The sequence below is a fragment of the Gymnoscopelus braueri genome (assembly GCF_963280865.1).
Source record: "Gymnoscopelus braueri genome assembly, chromosome: 22".
NCBI classification, from domain to species: domain Eukaryota; kingdom Metazoa; phylum Chordata; class Actinopteri; order Myctophiformes; family Myctophidae; genus Gymnoscopelus; species Gymnoscopelus braueri.
Genome location: NC_137624.1, coordinates 31254935 through 31270991, shown reverse-complemented (window position 1 = coordinate 31270991; position 16057 = coordinate 31254935). Strand labels below are relative to the sequence as shown.

Genomic DNA, 16057 nt, shown 5'->3' with positions numbered 1-16057 from the left:
AGATCTGCTATGTTCACTATGTCGTATATCAGGCTATATAATGTAGGGCTATTTAGTGGTTATTTTTAGTTTTACAAATCGAATCCTGCAAGTGTGCATGCATGCACACGTTTCTATCCATGCGTGCGAGCATGCATTCAGTGTTAATTTTGTCAACTAAAACTATGACATTTTTTTGTCGACTACCTTTTTTCACTGAAGAAAACGGAATAACAACTAAGCTATGATGCGTTGTGAGCTTGTAGATCGGCTTTTTTCGGCACGCAGCTAAGAGTAAATCGGTCATTATGATGACGCCATCAAGGCCTGCCAAAAATAAATTTCAGTTGACTAAAATCTTATGATATTTAGTGCAGCTAAAACTAGACTAAAACCAAAACATTTCAGATGACTGAAACATGACTAAAAAGTGAATGGAATTTTATTCAAAAGACTAATGACTTAACCCTTTAAGACCGGGAACGCATCTGTGTCATTTTAAGATTTCTTTGGCTATATAAAAATAGCAGATATACAAGCTCATAGTGCCGAGTGCCGAGTGCCGCGCTATGAGCTTGTAGATCTGCTATTTCTTTTTTAAATTGTGAAAATGTGTGCAAATCTTTAGGTTGAATATATATATACTTTTTTAAAGCGAAAGTTTTTAACTCAAATCTTTTTACAAATTCACTAAAAATAAAACTCAATTTTACAAATGTCTTGTAAATCCTAACATATTTTTTTTCCTAAAGTTTTTTTTCATATTTTTTTACTTATGTTGCTCATCATTATCATCAATGGTTTTCAAACTTTTTGTGTCAAGGACCCCCAAAATAATATGTATTTGTCCGCGGACCCCCTCCCATCTAAAAATATTTTGTTCCAGGGACACGATTTTTCTAAAAATAGCAGATCTACAAGCTCATAGCGCGGCACTCGGTGCCGCGCTATGAGCTTGTATAGCTGCTATTTTTGAATAGCCAAAGAAACCTTTAAAATGACACACATGCGTTTCCTTCCCGGCCTTAAAGGGTTAAAACTAACTGAAAATGTGCTGTCAGAATGAACAGTGCGTGGTGGTGACGTGTTACCAGCTCCATGCGCCTGCGGCTGCTGTCCTGCTCTCGGTGGCTGAGGTCCTCCATCTCCAGCCTCATGTCGTGCAGCCTCTGCTGGTAGTACTGGGAGTTGTCTCTCTCTCGGGCCTCGGTCTGGGCGCTCTGCTCCAGCTCCTCTCCCAGACGCACCACGCTGTCCCTGAGCCGCAGCACCAGCACCTACACACACACACCCATACACACCACACCACGGTTATTAGAGTTAAAGCGGCACTATGTCACTTTTTTCTCACGCATAAAATAATAATTCTGTCCAATCTGTATGGTAGAGCATGTAATATAACATATACAATTGGGCAGGGCCGGATACAGGATTTTTTTATTGGGGGGGCAATAGGAAATACTGAGGGGGCGTGGACTTTTTTTTGGGGGGGGGGCATTTGGGGGGGGCATTGCCCCCCCTTGCCTATGCCTAGATCCGGCCCTGCAATTGGGGCAATTGTGTTGTGTCTCCCTGCTCTTCTATTGAGATATTTAGATTGTGTCAAAGGTCATGTCTCACCTAGACACAGGATATGACATGAATTTTGACCGAGATTCCCCTGAGCAAGCAGGCAGACTATTAGCTGAATGGTACACATTTCAGTACTTTTGCAGGAAACCAGGTTCAAATCCAGGGTAGAAAAGGAAAGTTACATAGTGCAGCTTTAATTAACATAAAATATAATAAGACACAACAGGCCTCAAATGGAGATGAATGTCATCTTGACTCACCTCAAACCTCTTCACTTGTCCTCTCTGGAATTCTAACTTGTTCTCCAAGTCACACACACGCGCCTCCTGTTTACTGACAATACTGCGCCCCACAGTGGACGCCTCTAAGAACTGCACCCTGGATACATTCTGCTGGAGCTGCATGGAACAGAGAGAGAGAGAGAGAGGCCAGATTCATGTGATATCACATTTTAGAAGCAAAGATGGAATGCATGCATGTTGTGGTTCATTTGTAGCACAGTGTACACACCTGGTAGATGTTGATCTGTAACAGGGTAGTTAAAGCTATAATTTAAAACATTGCCTATTCCCAAATGTCATCTCATCCACTTTGAGTAATCAGAGGTACTGTATACGTATATGGATTTATGAACTCGAAACTTTACAACCTTCTGGTATGAACTTGGACTTTGATATTAGACCGTTTCTTTAAAATATCTGCCTTAAGAGCCTTTATATGGATTATTGTGTATATAGCCTATGTACAGTATATCCTATAAGTGAGGTTTGGAAATTGTACAATTATCTTGCGCTGTGATCTGGGCCCAGGAAATTTGTACAATTATCCTGCGCTGTGATTGGCCAATCACAGTCTATTCAGGACTGTGATTGGCCAGTGACACATGACACATGTGCATAGCCCTATATAAAAAAACATAACTTGAAAAAAAACAAAAATTTGTTTTTTTCAAGTTATGGTTCCGTCCATCATAAAGGGTGTTTCAATAAATGTATTTATTTTTTGTACATGATTGGTTGACTCCATTCAGTATTGTGATTAGCTAGCAAGACACCGCCCACTTCACACAGGGTGTGATTTTTATATTGTATGTAACATTGATTGTGTATGTTTTGGTGTATTTTATGTTTTTTTACCCATTGCTCAGAAGTATGGCCCCTTAATTGATGTATCTTTGTGGAGGGGAACCTCACATAGAGAACTGCAGCCTACCTATTGGTTTATTAGACTGAGTGATGACACCCACTGACTCTGACCCACTTAAGGGTTCCAAAGCCATATGCCTGTAACCTGATGAAGTCTTACACATGCAGGGCGAAACTATGTTCACTATTTTTGGTTAAATAAAAAAAACGAAAAAAAAGACGGGAGAGCAATTTATCGTGTGCGGACGGACATTCCCTTTTTCTCCATGATTATTTTTGGGTCCAGCACCGTGTTTGAAGAACTGTGGGGATGTGCATGTCCTACCTTTTTCCAGAGGTATAAATAATAATATACCCCACTGGAGGACAGCTCCAGTTTTTCTACGTCTGAGTCAAATGACAAATAACATAAAATCCAGCAGTGCTCCATTAACCATACAGCAGTGGTTCTCAAAGTGGGGTCCCAAGCTGTGTGTTAATGCAGCATCACAATCATTTTAACCACTTTATGCATTTATACTTTGGCTATTCAAAAAACATTTTTGACTAATTTGGATTTTCTTTTACATACATCTTCTCTTCTGCAGGGGGTCCCTGGCAAACCTTTTCAGATGGGGGTACGTGGCCAAATACAAATCATTTTGGGGGTCCTTGGCTTGAAAGAATGTGAGAACCAGTGCCCTAAAGTAGCCTATTGCACTACAATGTAAGGAGATGTACCTCTTCCTGAAGAGTCTGTCTCTGCTTCTTCACTTCCTCCAACTCCGCTTGAAGGTCCCTGATCTGGTTAATGTCATTGGAGGACTGAACAAGACACAGAGAGAGGCTGTTAGTGATAATAATAATAATAATAATAATAACAATATTATTAATAATCATTATTTGTATAGCACATTTCAACAACGAGGCAATTCAATGTGCTTTACACAAAACATTAAGTAAAGGAAACACATTATAACGGAACATTAATATACAATAACAAAAGCAAAGAAGCAAAAAAAAAAGGTCCTTACACACCGGGGCGATTTTTTTCATGCGAATATTACGTTTTTTTTTTAAACCTTATAAAGTCAATGCAAGCTTCCACACCAGTTTCGCGGAGCGAAAAAAGCGTCTTTTAATTATTCGGAACGAGTCCGAATTTTGCGTATATTCGTATATTCGCCGGTGTGTAACCGCCTTTACAAATAAAAGTCACAGTGCAATATAATAAAATAAACTCAATGAAAGGCAGCAAAAAGAACTAAGAGTGGCAGCAGTTTTCTGGAAGTTTGTTCCAGATATGTGATGCATAAAAACTAAATGCTGCTTCCCCACGTTTATTTTTGGTTCTAGGGACAGAAAGCAGACCTTTGCCAAATGACCAGATATATCTGGATGGCTCATGATATCACACAAGATCAGAAATGTATTCTGCCCCACCATGCAATGCTTTATAGACCAACAGTAGTTTTTAGAAATCAATTGTTTGACCCACAGAGAACCAGTGTAAGGTTTTAAACTCAGACCTGTGCGATGAGGGCCTTGTGTTTCTTCATCAGCTCATTGAGGTCTTCCTGGTCCTCCTCCAGTCTCTTCAGCAGGTCCTGCTTCTCATGCTGGAGGTGGTTTAACTGTTCATCTACCTGTAGGACCAGGAATACACTTTAACATCTGTCTAACATCTGTCTAACATCTGTTTAACATCTGTTCATCTACCTGCATGTACAGGAACACACACACTTTCACATCTACACTCACCCAACACTGTCTGGTAGTACTCTGACTTATAGTCACTATAACCTGTGACTAACCTGTGACCACCCATAAATTCACACACACAGAGTCAGAAGAAGCAGACTTACCAGACTCTTTTGTTTGCAGATGTTCTCTAGTTCTATCTGAGCGTTCTCCAGCTCCTGAGCCAGGGTCTTCTGGTTGTTCTCAGCCTCGGTGCATCTGGCCTCGTTCTCCTCCATCTAGTGTTGAGGGCAAGGAGACAGACAGCATGGTTGGTTTGAATAATGCTGGATAACATGTTCGCTGTACCTGGGTTTGTTTGTGTAAATGGACAGGTGGATGTATGTATATCTGTATAACCGTAGTTACATCAAAGCCACTTGACTTGAGCAGTCATCAGCTGGGTGAATCTGCAAAACCATTTTCACTTCCCACGGAACCAGAAAACCTTTTGCTGAAAACAACCGATCAACAAGCTTACAACGCGTCGCAGCGCGGCGCGTTGTAAGCTTGTTGATCGGCTGTTTTCTGCGAAAGCTTTCCCCACACTACGGATGCTGAGGTTTAAGTGGTTTAGGAGACCGGAAGCAGGTTGGAGTCTATTAATTCCAATGGGAGAGTGAATACAGCTTCTGAACCATTCTTTAGCCCCATGGTCACTGAACTGAATATTGGACCCAGTCGTCACAAGCTACACAATCTTCCCAACTCTTTGACTAAAGTTACTAAGACTAAAATGGCAAATCAGGAGAAAATCAACTTCGTTATCGCCCTTTCTCTGTTCCCAGCAACACACTCTCGCGAGATCTGGCACCAGTAAGGGCTATCTTCCTAAATGAAGCATCTTTGGTGAAATGTTAACAGTCTAGTGAAGTCACCTGGAAGTGCAGCCTCTCTATGTGATCCTTGCTGCCGTTGGCTGGCTGGTTCTGTCCAGGCTGGTCTATGGTGGACATGAGCAGCTGGGCGTCCACCAGCAGAGCATGGGTTCTCTTCAGGTCCCTGCGAAGCCTCTTCTCCACGTCAAAGTCCCTGTGACCCACCTGCATGATAATAATAACACATGAAATACTGTGACCCACCAGCATGACAAGAAGATGTTACAGTGCATGAAACACTGCACATACCCACCGGGGCTATGATCAGCAGTGCAACAGATAGTATTTGCAAGTTTATTTCTTTAACCACTTGAACCCCGGCGTCCCTATTCTTTAGCGAACATTCAGCAAAAAACAGCCGATCTACAAGCTCACAACTTTTAATGGTTAGTTAGGGTTTACATTTTAAAGGTTCTATGACATTCATTTTCACTTTTTTTATTTTTTATGTTTTTTGGGGGGTTTTATGACCTCAATTACACTCAAAAAATCTGAACTTTGAACATTCAGTGGATTTTCTGTGGTCTGGGGTTTTCTGAATAATTAGGCTGAAAAGTAATCTGAGCTTGGCCCTTCGGCAGTGAGGTCACAGCCGATTAATCCCGCCCACTCTCCTCCTCACCCCTCCCCTCCCCTATCCTTTCCTTTGGGGGGGGGGGGGCGGAGCAGAGGCGATGATTGACAGGCAAAATCCCTCACCAGCGACACCCGCAGGCAAAGATTTCTTTTTTCATTTCAAAGGCTTTAGAAATGTGAGAGAAAAACACCTGCCATGGATCAATGGAGTGGAATTTTTTGTTAAAACTTTCTATACACGTTTGAAGGACCATGACAAAGACTTTTAATGTGTGGTAAAACTGAACGTCATGAAACCTTTAAGTTACTTGACTTAAGACAAAGTTCTGACACCTTGTCAACACCTTGTGACACCTAGCATTTCTTGTCAAAGACAAGACAAAACTTCTCTGCAGTGGCTTAAGTAGTTAATAGTAATGGAATTGGTTATTGCCTCCTTTTCAATTTGCTAGATTATTTTGCTTATGTTTAAATATATGTATATTTTTAAACACAGATCTTCTCTTCTGGGGGTCCCTGGCTGGCACAAAAAAATGGGGGGGGTCAGCAGCAGATGGGGGGTCCGCAGCCAAATATATATCAGTGTGGGGGTCCTTGACACGAAAATGTTTGAGAACTACTTATTTAGAAGGCATTTGTATAATCGGCCTCAGGTCTTAATGGGTTAATGTGTGTGCGGTCCTGTGTGTGTACCTGGTCACACAACGTTGCGATGAGTCCTTCCAAGTCGTGTTTCTCATGAACAACCATCTGCTTCCCTTCATACTCCTGTTCCAACTGCATCTCCATCTGCCTTATCTACACACACACACACACACACACACACACACACACACACACACACACACACACACACACACACACACACACACACAGACGGAAGGGGAAATTAAATGACATGTCCAGGACATACAATAATTACTTAGTTGCAAATCACATGTTGCAAAAATGTGTGTCCGTTGTAAGTAAATGCATGTGATTGGCCGGTGGGTTAGGTTGGATGATTGATTGATTGATTGAATATTTTATTAGACAGAGATGTAAAACAGCACAAGTACAGTCAAACACTTTGTCTGAAAGGATAACACCAAAAAAGTCCAGCGGTCTTGTTTCCATTGGGGTCCTGAGGCGGGACTGAGTAGTTTACATCATTTGCTATGACAAAAACTTGGAAAGTTTCACGAAAATCTTGACCTCTAATGACAGGCCGGTGTTCAAGTTTGTTTAAGGATGGTGTTGAAGTCTGTTTAAGGATGGTGTTGAAGTCTGTTTAAGGATGGTGTTGATGTCTGTTTGAGGATTGTGTTGAAGTCTGTTTAAGGATGGTGTTGTTGTCTGTTTAAGGGTGGTGTTAGGGTGGTGTTGACCTACTCGTCTCTGTGAAGACTTGTGAACGTCCTCCAGCTCCTCGTCTTTGTCCTCCAGTTCCTTCTGATGGATCTGTTTCATTCTCTCCAGCTCCAGCTCAAAGCGCATGTGAACCTTTATTAACAAAATACATAATTATGCATGAATATATATAATTGTACTATTGTATACAATAAAGCTCTACAGCTGATAACCATTGTTGTCAAAGGTACACCTTTGAGTGTAAAAGTGTGTGTGCAAATTTACAATTGATTGGTTGATTGAATACTTAATTAACACGATTATTAACAGTACAGGAAGTACAGTCAAAGGTAATGCTAAAAGGATAACATAAAAGGCCCCAGGGGCTTGTTTCCATTGTGGTCCATTGTACTCAATTCATCAGTAATACATACAATACAGTACAAATACAATACAAAACAAAACAGTGTACAGTGTGCATTACATTCATCCCATTCACACACACAGAGGAGGAAACCATGCATGCTCATTGGGAGCTGTTAGGGGTTCAGTGTCTTGCTCAAGGACACTTTGACTGAGCCGGGGATCGAACCAGAAACCTTGCTGAGTCTGTGTGTGTGTGTTTGTGTGGTGCATGCTAACCTGTTGTTGCTGTTGTATCTTGGAGGTCAGCTTGGTGATCTCCTCCGCTCTCTCATTGGCTGTGCTCTCCAGGAGGCGGAGCTGTTTCTTGAGGTCAGGCAGGGACTCAGAGGTCAGGTCCAGGGGCAGGCTGAGGTCACGGATCTGAGAACACAGCTCCTCTTTCTGCCTGGAGAGACGACTCGCCTCCCCCTGGCTCTCCTACAAAAAAAAAAGAAAAAAAGTAGTTTGATACAAAGTTAAAGATAGGGTCACAATATTGACACCTCTACACACACACACACACACACACGCACGCACACGCACGCACACACACACACACACACACACACACACACACACACACACACACACACACACACACACACACACACACACACACACACACACACACACACACACACACACACACACACACACACACACACACACACACACACACACACACACACACACACACACACACACACACACCTGCAGGGTGTTCCTCAGGGTGTATATCTCGGTCCACAGAGCAGCGTTTTCTTGGACGGCTTTGTCTTTGTGTTCTCTCTCATTGTCAGCTCCCTCCAGAGCCTGAGTCAGTTCACTGTCAAACCTGTACAACGCAAACAAACACAGTTAACCACATGGACCCTAGCATCCCTGTTCTGACCACATGGACCCAAGCATCCCTGTTCTGACCACATGGACCCTAGCATCCCTGTTCTGACCACATGGACCCTAGCATCCCTGTTCTGACCACATGAACCCTAGCATCCCTGTTCTGACCACATGGACCCTAGCATCCCTGTTCTGACCACATGAACCCTAGCATCCCTGTTCTGACCACATGAACCCTAGCATCCCTGTTCTGACCACATGGACCCTAGCATCCCTGTTCTGACCACATGGACCCTAGCATCCCTGTTCTGACCACATGGACCCTAGCATCCCTGTTCTGACCACATGGACCCTAGCATCCCTGTTCTGGGCATGTGATGATAGGCAAACGTTCGCTGAAAATATCTAACATACATGTAGATTGGCTATTTTCGGTGAAGAGATTTGGTGTAGAGGTGTTGCGGTGTTGTGGTCCAAGGATAGTGCCCTGGGGGACTCCTGTAAATGAAGTATATGGGGTTGAAGTGGTTAATTCTGAGAGTGCCAGGCGCTCGGATGGCACAATTGGTTAAGTAGCCACCCATCACCACAGAGTCTGGCGGTTTGAATCCACTATTATGTCACAATTGGCCCGTGTTCAGGGGAGGGAAGCCGGGCGGGGGAGGGTGATATTTGTCACTGCATGTACTCCTACAGGCTGGGGGGGCGGAGCCTGTCAGCGGGGAGTGTTGGGCGGGAGGAGTAGGATGGAGGCTCTACGTCCTCCCGGTGGGGGCTCCTCACTGGTGGCAGGTGAATCAGTAGGACACGACAGCAGTGACAACACAGGAGAAAAAATGGGGATAAAAAATGTGTAAAATAAAAGACAGACAGACCTCCTCCGCTTGCGCTCCAGCTCGTGCGTGCGGCCCTGCAGGTTGTCGGTCAGGACGCGGGCGTCCTGGAGGTCGGAGGTCACGCGGCGGATCTGGCGCTTTAGGTCCGTCACGCTCCTCCTGGACTGTTCCAAATGGGTCTGCAGGGACATCACCTGCACACACGTACACAGTGTCACATGCTTCAAATGGGTAAAACAACTTAATGGACGACTCCGCCCATTTTCAACCATTTTTTATATAATTGGTCCTCACTTATGCTCATTATAGCCTAATATGGAACCATTTTCTTCTACTTGGTCTGTGTCTCAGAGGAGGGCTGTGGAAAGTTCAGAAACCTGCCTAACAGTGACATCATCGATGGGGAATCCAAGCTAATAGCTTTCTATTCTTGGAAAGTTAGCATGCTATAATGGAAGCCATTGTTCTTGCTTAAATAAGAAACAAAATGAAAACATTTAAATCTCCTTAACGATGACGTCACTGGTAGGCGGGTTTCTGAACTGTCCACAGCCCTCCTATGAGACACAGACCGAGTAGACCAATTTCTTTGTTACCATATTATAATGAGCATCAATGAAGACCAATTATATGAAGATAGGTTGAACATGGGTGAAGTCGTCCTTTAAGCTCTGCTTTATACAGTATACTACCTCATACCACTGTACGACAGATGGTACGAAAATGTAGTAAATGTTCCCAAATTGTGCAACATTTTTACAGATTTGTGTACCTTGGCGTCGAGCTGTTGTCTGGCCTGTTTCTCAGACTCCAGTTTCTCCTCAGTGCTTTTGAGTCGCCTGCGGAGGAACTCCACCTCCGTCTGACAACACTCCAGCTGCAGGTTCAGCTCACTGTCTGTAGGAGATGTAAGACCAACACTTTGTTAGAAGATCACTGGGGGGGTTTTATGCTTTTTCTCTCTCCATGCACATCTCTTGTAAGCCTTAGATATAAGGCTTTAATTCTACCAGACTCAATCAACTGAATTGAACTGAATCAACATTAGAAGGATCTGTTGTCCTCCTCACCAACCTGTAAAGGTTGGTCTCTGCATGGTTGTGTGTATGTAGCAAGTAAGTTCACAGGAACAGCAAAAGATCGCGAAAAAACTGAACTGGCACTTGGGCTAAGTGTGTGCTGCCACTTTGATGTTTTTTGTGCAGCAAACACTATTTTATAGATCCGATCGATTAGTCAACGCATTCCTCGGACTATTAGTCGACTAAGAATGTATTTAGTCGAGGACAGCTCTATAGGGGCTACAATGTATTGATGTTTTTTGTCTCCGCCAGGCCCGAAGGCGTGTCTGTGTGTGTGTCCGTATGCAGCTAATCTCTGGTACCGTTGGCACTATAACAGGCAGATTCACGTTTTGCCCTATACTGTAGCTCTTGAACCGTAGGTCAAACAATTAAAAAAAAAATCCCTTGGATTCCTTGGATTATTAAGCAACTCCCCAAATAAGCCGCGCCCATTTCCACCTGACAGGTTTTACGCCATGTTGTGTTTTTCTTTTTCAACAATAAGCTACCTGGCCTGCTACGAGGACCACCTTTTTCTAGTTATTCTTAGTTTCTTTTTCATTAGCTACAGTACATGACATGTGCGTGCGTGTGTTTGCGCACGTGTGCTTACTGTCCTACCTGTGGCTGGTCCAGTCTGTTTGTCTTTGTTCAGGACTTTCTGTTTCTCCTCAGCCAGCTGTTTCTCCAGCGTTGTTATGGTAACCTTACACTGATCTAGACGAGACTGGAAGAGAACACACAGCATGTTGTCATCTGATGTCTGTGTGTAGACAGACAGACAGACAGACAGACAGACAGACAGACAGACAGACAGACAGACAGACAGACAGACAGACAGACAGACAGACAGGCACCTGCAGGTCTTTGTTGTCTTTGTTCAGTCTGAGTCGTTCAGTTCTCTCTACGTCCAGAGCCTGACCCACCGCGTCGCCACGGAAACGCTCATCACTCAGTTCAGAGGTCACTGCTGTCACCTACAGGGTTACACACAGTGATTAACTGCGTGTTTGTGCGTGCGTGTGCATACAATATGTGCAAGTATATGTGTATGCATTGTGTGTGTGTGTGTGTGTGTGTGTGTGTGTGTGTGTGTGTGTGTGTGTGTGTGTGTGTGTGTGTGTGTGCGTGTGCGTGCATCTATTACATTGTTTAGTATGCTATGTCTACAGGTATTACAAGACTGTACACAATAACACACTACATAGACATAGTGGTCAAATAAAAGGGATCGTGATTTGTCACTATAGGCCTACCGTACATATTGATCATGATAGAGGACAGTAGGTTTCAACATGTTTTCCATTCATATCCTAACAGTCACAGAGAGTGTGTTCCACATACCTTGGTTTCCAGTGTGTCAGTATTCTGTCTCAGCTCATTTCTCTCCTTCTCTGATTTCTCCAGGCGTCTTCTCAAAGCTGAGATCTCATCCTAGGAATGGGAAATATATGTGACATAAAAAAAAATGAAATGTGAAAAGTTTTCACATTTTTTAAATCATTTAAAATATTTTTTTGAAAGTGTATAAATAAAAAAGGATCACAATGCAGTGTGTGTGTGTGTGTGTGTGTGTGTGTGTGTGTGTGTGTGTGTGTGTGTGTGTGTGTGTGTGTGTGTGTGTGTGTGTGTGTGTGTGTGTGTGTGTGTGTGTGTGTGTGTGTGTGTGTGTGTGTGTGTGTGTGTGTGTGTGTGTGTGTGTGTGCGTGCGTGCGTGCGTGCGTGCGTGCGTGCGTGCGCGGTGCGTGTGTACAGTACCTCCTTGGTCCTGAGACAGTGGTTGTCCATGTTAACGTCCAGCAGAGGGCGTACTTTACAGAACAGTTTCCACCAGCTCCACTTAACCACAGCTCTCAGTGCACGCAGGTTCCTCTGCACACAGCTCACTGCCATCTGTTGCACCTAGAGAATGAATGAATGGTTTGATTTCGGTCTTAACCACTTTTAGCCAAAAAATTGCAGTACAAGCTGTAGATCTAAATTTAGATTCTAAATGTCTCAATAGAAGAGCAGGTGAGACAAAATACAACCACCCAAATGTATATTGTATTAAGATACTCTACCATATTAATTGGACCAAATAACATTTTATTCATTTTTAAAAAGTTACATACTGCTGCTTTAAGCCATGTACGAGTTATTCACAACAAACAGCACAACAACAACAGCTGGACTGAAAAGGTGTAGGCTGAAGCTGTAGCTTATAATGCCTTATCCTTTTTTACCTTATAATAATAATATATGAAACAGAAACAATGGCAAAACAACGATACAAAAGACAAAAACAAAGACAAACGTTATGGAAGTTTCACATACTGGTAATAATTGTATATGGATTATAATAAAGTTGTATATCTACTATTTTAAACTTTAAACGTTTTCTTAAATTTATAGATTGAACTGAATATCTGAAAATCTACACTACAGTTTAAGGACTCATCATTTCCTTGGATGAATGTGTGTCTTTCTAAACCAGTATGTACAGTACCAAGCAACCCATTTTGGGTTGCAGAATTTTTTTTAATGGGTCGTGAGAATTTTTCCTGTAACCTTTCAAAAAAGAAAATACAATTTAATATGAATTTATTTTCAAAAAGTTGTTCAAAATGTTTCAAAACATTAAAAAAAAAAATATATATATATATATAACAGACACTAACATTTAGCTTGCGGTACCACTGTCTGGCCAGATGTCCCATACATGACAGACAGACAGACAGACAGACAGACAGACAGACAGACAGACAGACAGACAGACAGACAGACAGACAGACAGACAGACAGACAGACAGACAGACAGACAGACAGACAGACAGACAGACAGACAGACAGACACGCAGACAGACACACAGACAGACTAACCTTTAGCTTGCGGTACCACTGTCTGGCCAGATGTCCCATACAGGCAGCCTGTAACTGCAGCAGCCAGCCACTGACCAGCTGGTCCCTGCGCTGTTCCAGAGAGCGGAGCACCCCACGCTTCATGAACACCTGAAGTATAGAGCAGGCAGGGTGTCAAACCATCAACTCTATAACTATATTAATATATTTATATATTATAACTCCTAGTATTCTCCCCTTATTAAGGTCTGAATACTCTGGCAAATATTTAGCTTCAAATCTATTCATATACAGTAGTTGATGCCTCATTCATAGAGGTTGATGACTTTATTCGCATTCATTGCGGAGGCTCAGAAAAATCAACCTCGATCTGAATAAAAAATAATGTTGCTTCATTGCTTTATTTGGCTGCTTGTACCTGATGATTATTGATTGATTGATTGATTGATTGATTGATTGATTGATTCTCTGTGAATGTATTCACACACAAACAACTGTTCAAAACTATAATATTTTCAGGTGAATTAATCGCAAGGAGAAATAAGCACCCCGGTGTAATGAACTTTTTAATGCGTAATTTATACTCCATTGTACAATTGTGTCACGAAAATAGCAGATCAACGAGCTCACAATGTGTTGGTTGTGACGCGTTGAGAGCTTGTAGATTGGTTATTCTTTGGCAGGGGACACCATCGTACGACAAAGTATAGGCTTTAGCGCTGTAAACAATTGAGCGTGTGTCAGACAAAAGTCTTATTATTATATTAATATATATTAAATTATTATTATAATAGTATATTTTCTTACCCTGCTGGCACCCAGAACTATACTCTTCTTGTCCAGATCCAGTTCAACCAGCAACTCCTCCACCGCCTTATAAAGAAATAAGAGGAAATAAATAACACACATTTACTTTAGGTTCAACATCCATAAGACTTAGTAGCTGTTAGTGTGTGTGTGTGTGTGTGTGTGTGTGTGTGTGTGTGTGTGTGTGTGTGTGTGTGTGTGTGTGTGTGTGTGTGTGTGTGTGTGTGTGTGTGTGTGTGTGTGTGTGTGTGTGTGTGTGTGTGTGTGTGTGTGTGTGTGTGTGTGTGTGTGTGTACGTACCTTCCTCTCATCATGGGAGATGAACATGGAACCGTAGCGTTTCATGATGGGAGGGGACAGAGCCTGGAAGCGACAGCGGAAGTCACTGAAGGGCATGTGTTCTGGGTAACCTGGAATATGATGGGGAGAGAGGCTTGTTTCAATAAATTAATGCACTACTTGATCATACTACAGTGTCACACAAAAGCATCAAAAATGGTAGATCTACAAGCTCGAAACGCATGCGTTTTGAGGTTTGACATATGAGGTTTCCCCCCCAACAACAATGATGTTCTTTTTTCAATGGATCTCTGCTTTATTTAGTTGGGATGTCTTTATTTCTTTCTTTCTGCTTGGGGGTCATTGGTACCGACCTGTGCGGTAGATCTGCAAGGCAGACAGGATCTGTGTGGAGTGCAGCTGCACCCGGAGGCTGGGGATGTCAAACAGGCCGTTGTCTGGCCTGGCCAACACACACTGCAGGAACACTGGCCTGGCCCTGCGGATCAGGTTCAACAGAGCATCCTGGAGAGACAGAGAGACAGAGACAGAGAGACAGAGACAGAGAGACAGAGAGAGAGACAGAGACAGAGAGACAGACAGAGAGAGAGACAGATACAGAGACAGAGACAGAGACAGAGACAGAGAGAGGGACAGAGACAGACAGAGAGAGCGAGAGAGAGAGAGGGGAGGAGGAGAGAGAGAGGGGGAGAGTAGGCGGGGGTGAGAAGAGAGGTGCATTATTAGGACACTCGCTGCCTACAGTTTGACTGCTTTGCAGTAGCCTGGGATCAATACCATTTTCCAATATGATTCCCCTAGTTTAAAATGTGTTTAGTTTGGTATAATCGTTTCATTTATTTTGGTATACAGTAATAATCTTTTGATAGAATACTCTTTTATTCTAACTCGTGGCGTGACTAGCGAGACCACTGGAACCTAAACCGGATCACACGGCTCAGTTTTAGAACGAACACCAGGCTTTCCTCCGCGGTGGAAACGAAAGCCTGGTGACGCGAGGTTAGCTAATGTAGTGACTAGTGAGAGTTTATAGTAGGATACTCACTGCCTGCAGTTTGACCGAGATGCAGTGGGAGTGTCTGCGTATGGCCGCCATCCCGCCGCTGAAGGTCTTCCTGATGGTCCCGTTCCTCTGCAGGCAGCGCTGGCTGTTCCCCTCCAACCCTCCCAGACCCCGAACCAGTGGGGGCACCGAGGCCCTGGGGGAGAACAGGGCCTTCACCACACCTCTGGAGGACAGAGAGAGAGAGAGAGAGAGAGAGAGAGAGATTTTAGATTTTAGCGTTGGCTATTCAAAAATCAACAAGCTTGTAGATCTGCTACTATGGAACATTTTTGAAAAATGATGAAAATGTAGATTTTTTTAAACACAAATCTCTCTGAGTATAGACTTACATGGATGAGTTCTGGAGCAAAGAGATGGCGTTGAGGGCAGACGGGTTGTTCTGGATCAGAGCGAACCAGCCGGTCAGGTCGTAGCGGACCGGGTCAGAACCCATCAGGTGGTTGACCTCGCACTGCAGGGGCTGCTCACACTGACGCACTGTGGGGGGAGGGGACACGTTTATATTATTACCCATGTTTATGGCCGTGGAAAATTAACTCCACCAAATATAAAGGGCAGTGTTGTGTTCTCACCAGTGTTACTGTAGTAGCTGCACACTCTCTCCAGCACGGTGTTCTCGGTGGACCCGGGGGTCACCATCTCCTCATCCAACAGCCACAGCAGACCCCTGGGTTCTCCGTCCGCTGCCCGTAACTTACAC

At 43.4% G+C, this 16057-nt stretch overlaps 1 protein-coding gene across 1 annotated transcript in view; it reads right to left on the bottom strand.

The window, feature by feature from the left end:
* myo18b (myosin XVIIIB) overlaps positions 1–16057 on the bottom strand; it is a 46490-nt gene that overhangs the window by 12426 nt on the left and 18007 nt on the right. Inside the window, 23 exon segments of the mRNA XM_080419203.1 lie at positions 1071–1256; positions 1812–1949; positions 3417–3500; positions 4205–4321; positions 4541–4654; positions 5294–5458; positions 6563–6667; positions 7241–7351; positions 7841–8041; positions 8315–8438; positions 9319–9473; positions 10052–10176; positions 10965–11070; positions 11201–11320; positions 11688–11777; positions 12102–12245; positions 13206–13334; positions 13992–14057; positions 14292–14401; positions 14645–14795; positions 15337–15520; positions 15687–15834; positions 15930–16050. Of these exon segments, the coding sequence (XP_080275329.1) occupies positions 1071–1256; positions 1812–1949; positions 3417–3500; positions 4205–4321; positions 4541–4654; positions 5294–5458; positions 6563–6667; positions 7241–7351; positions 7841–8041; positions 8315–8438; positions 9319–9473; positions 10052–10176; positions 10965–11070; positions 11201–11320; positions 11688–11777; positions 12102–12245; positions 13206–13334; positions 13992–14057; positions 14292–14401; positions 14645–14795; positions 15337–15520; positions 15687–15834; positions 15930–16050 (2994 nt within the window).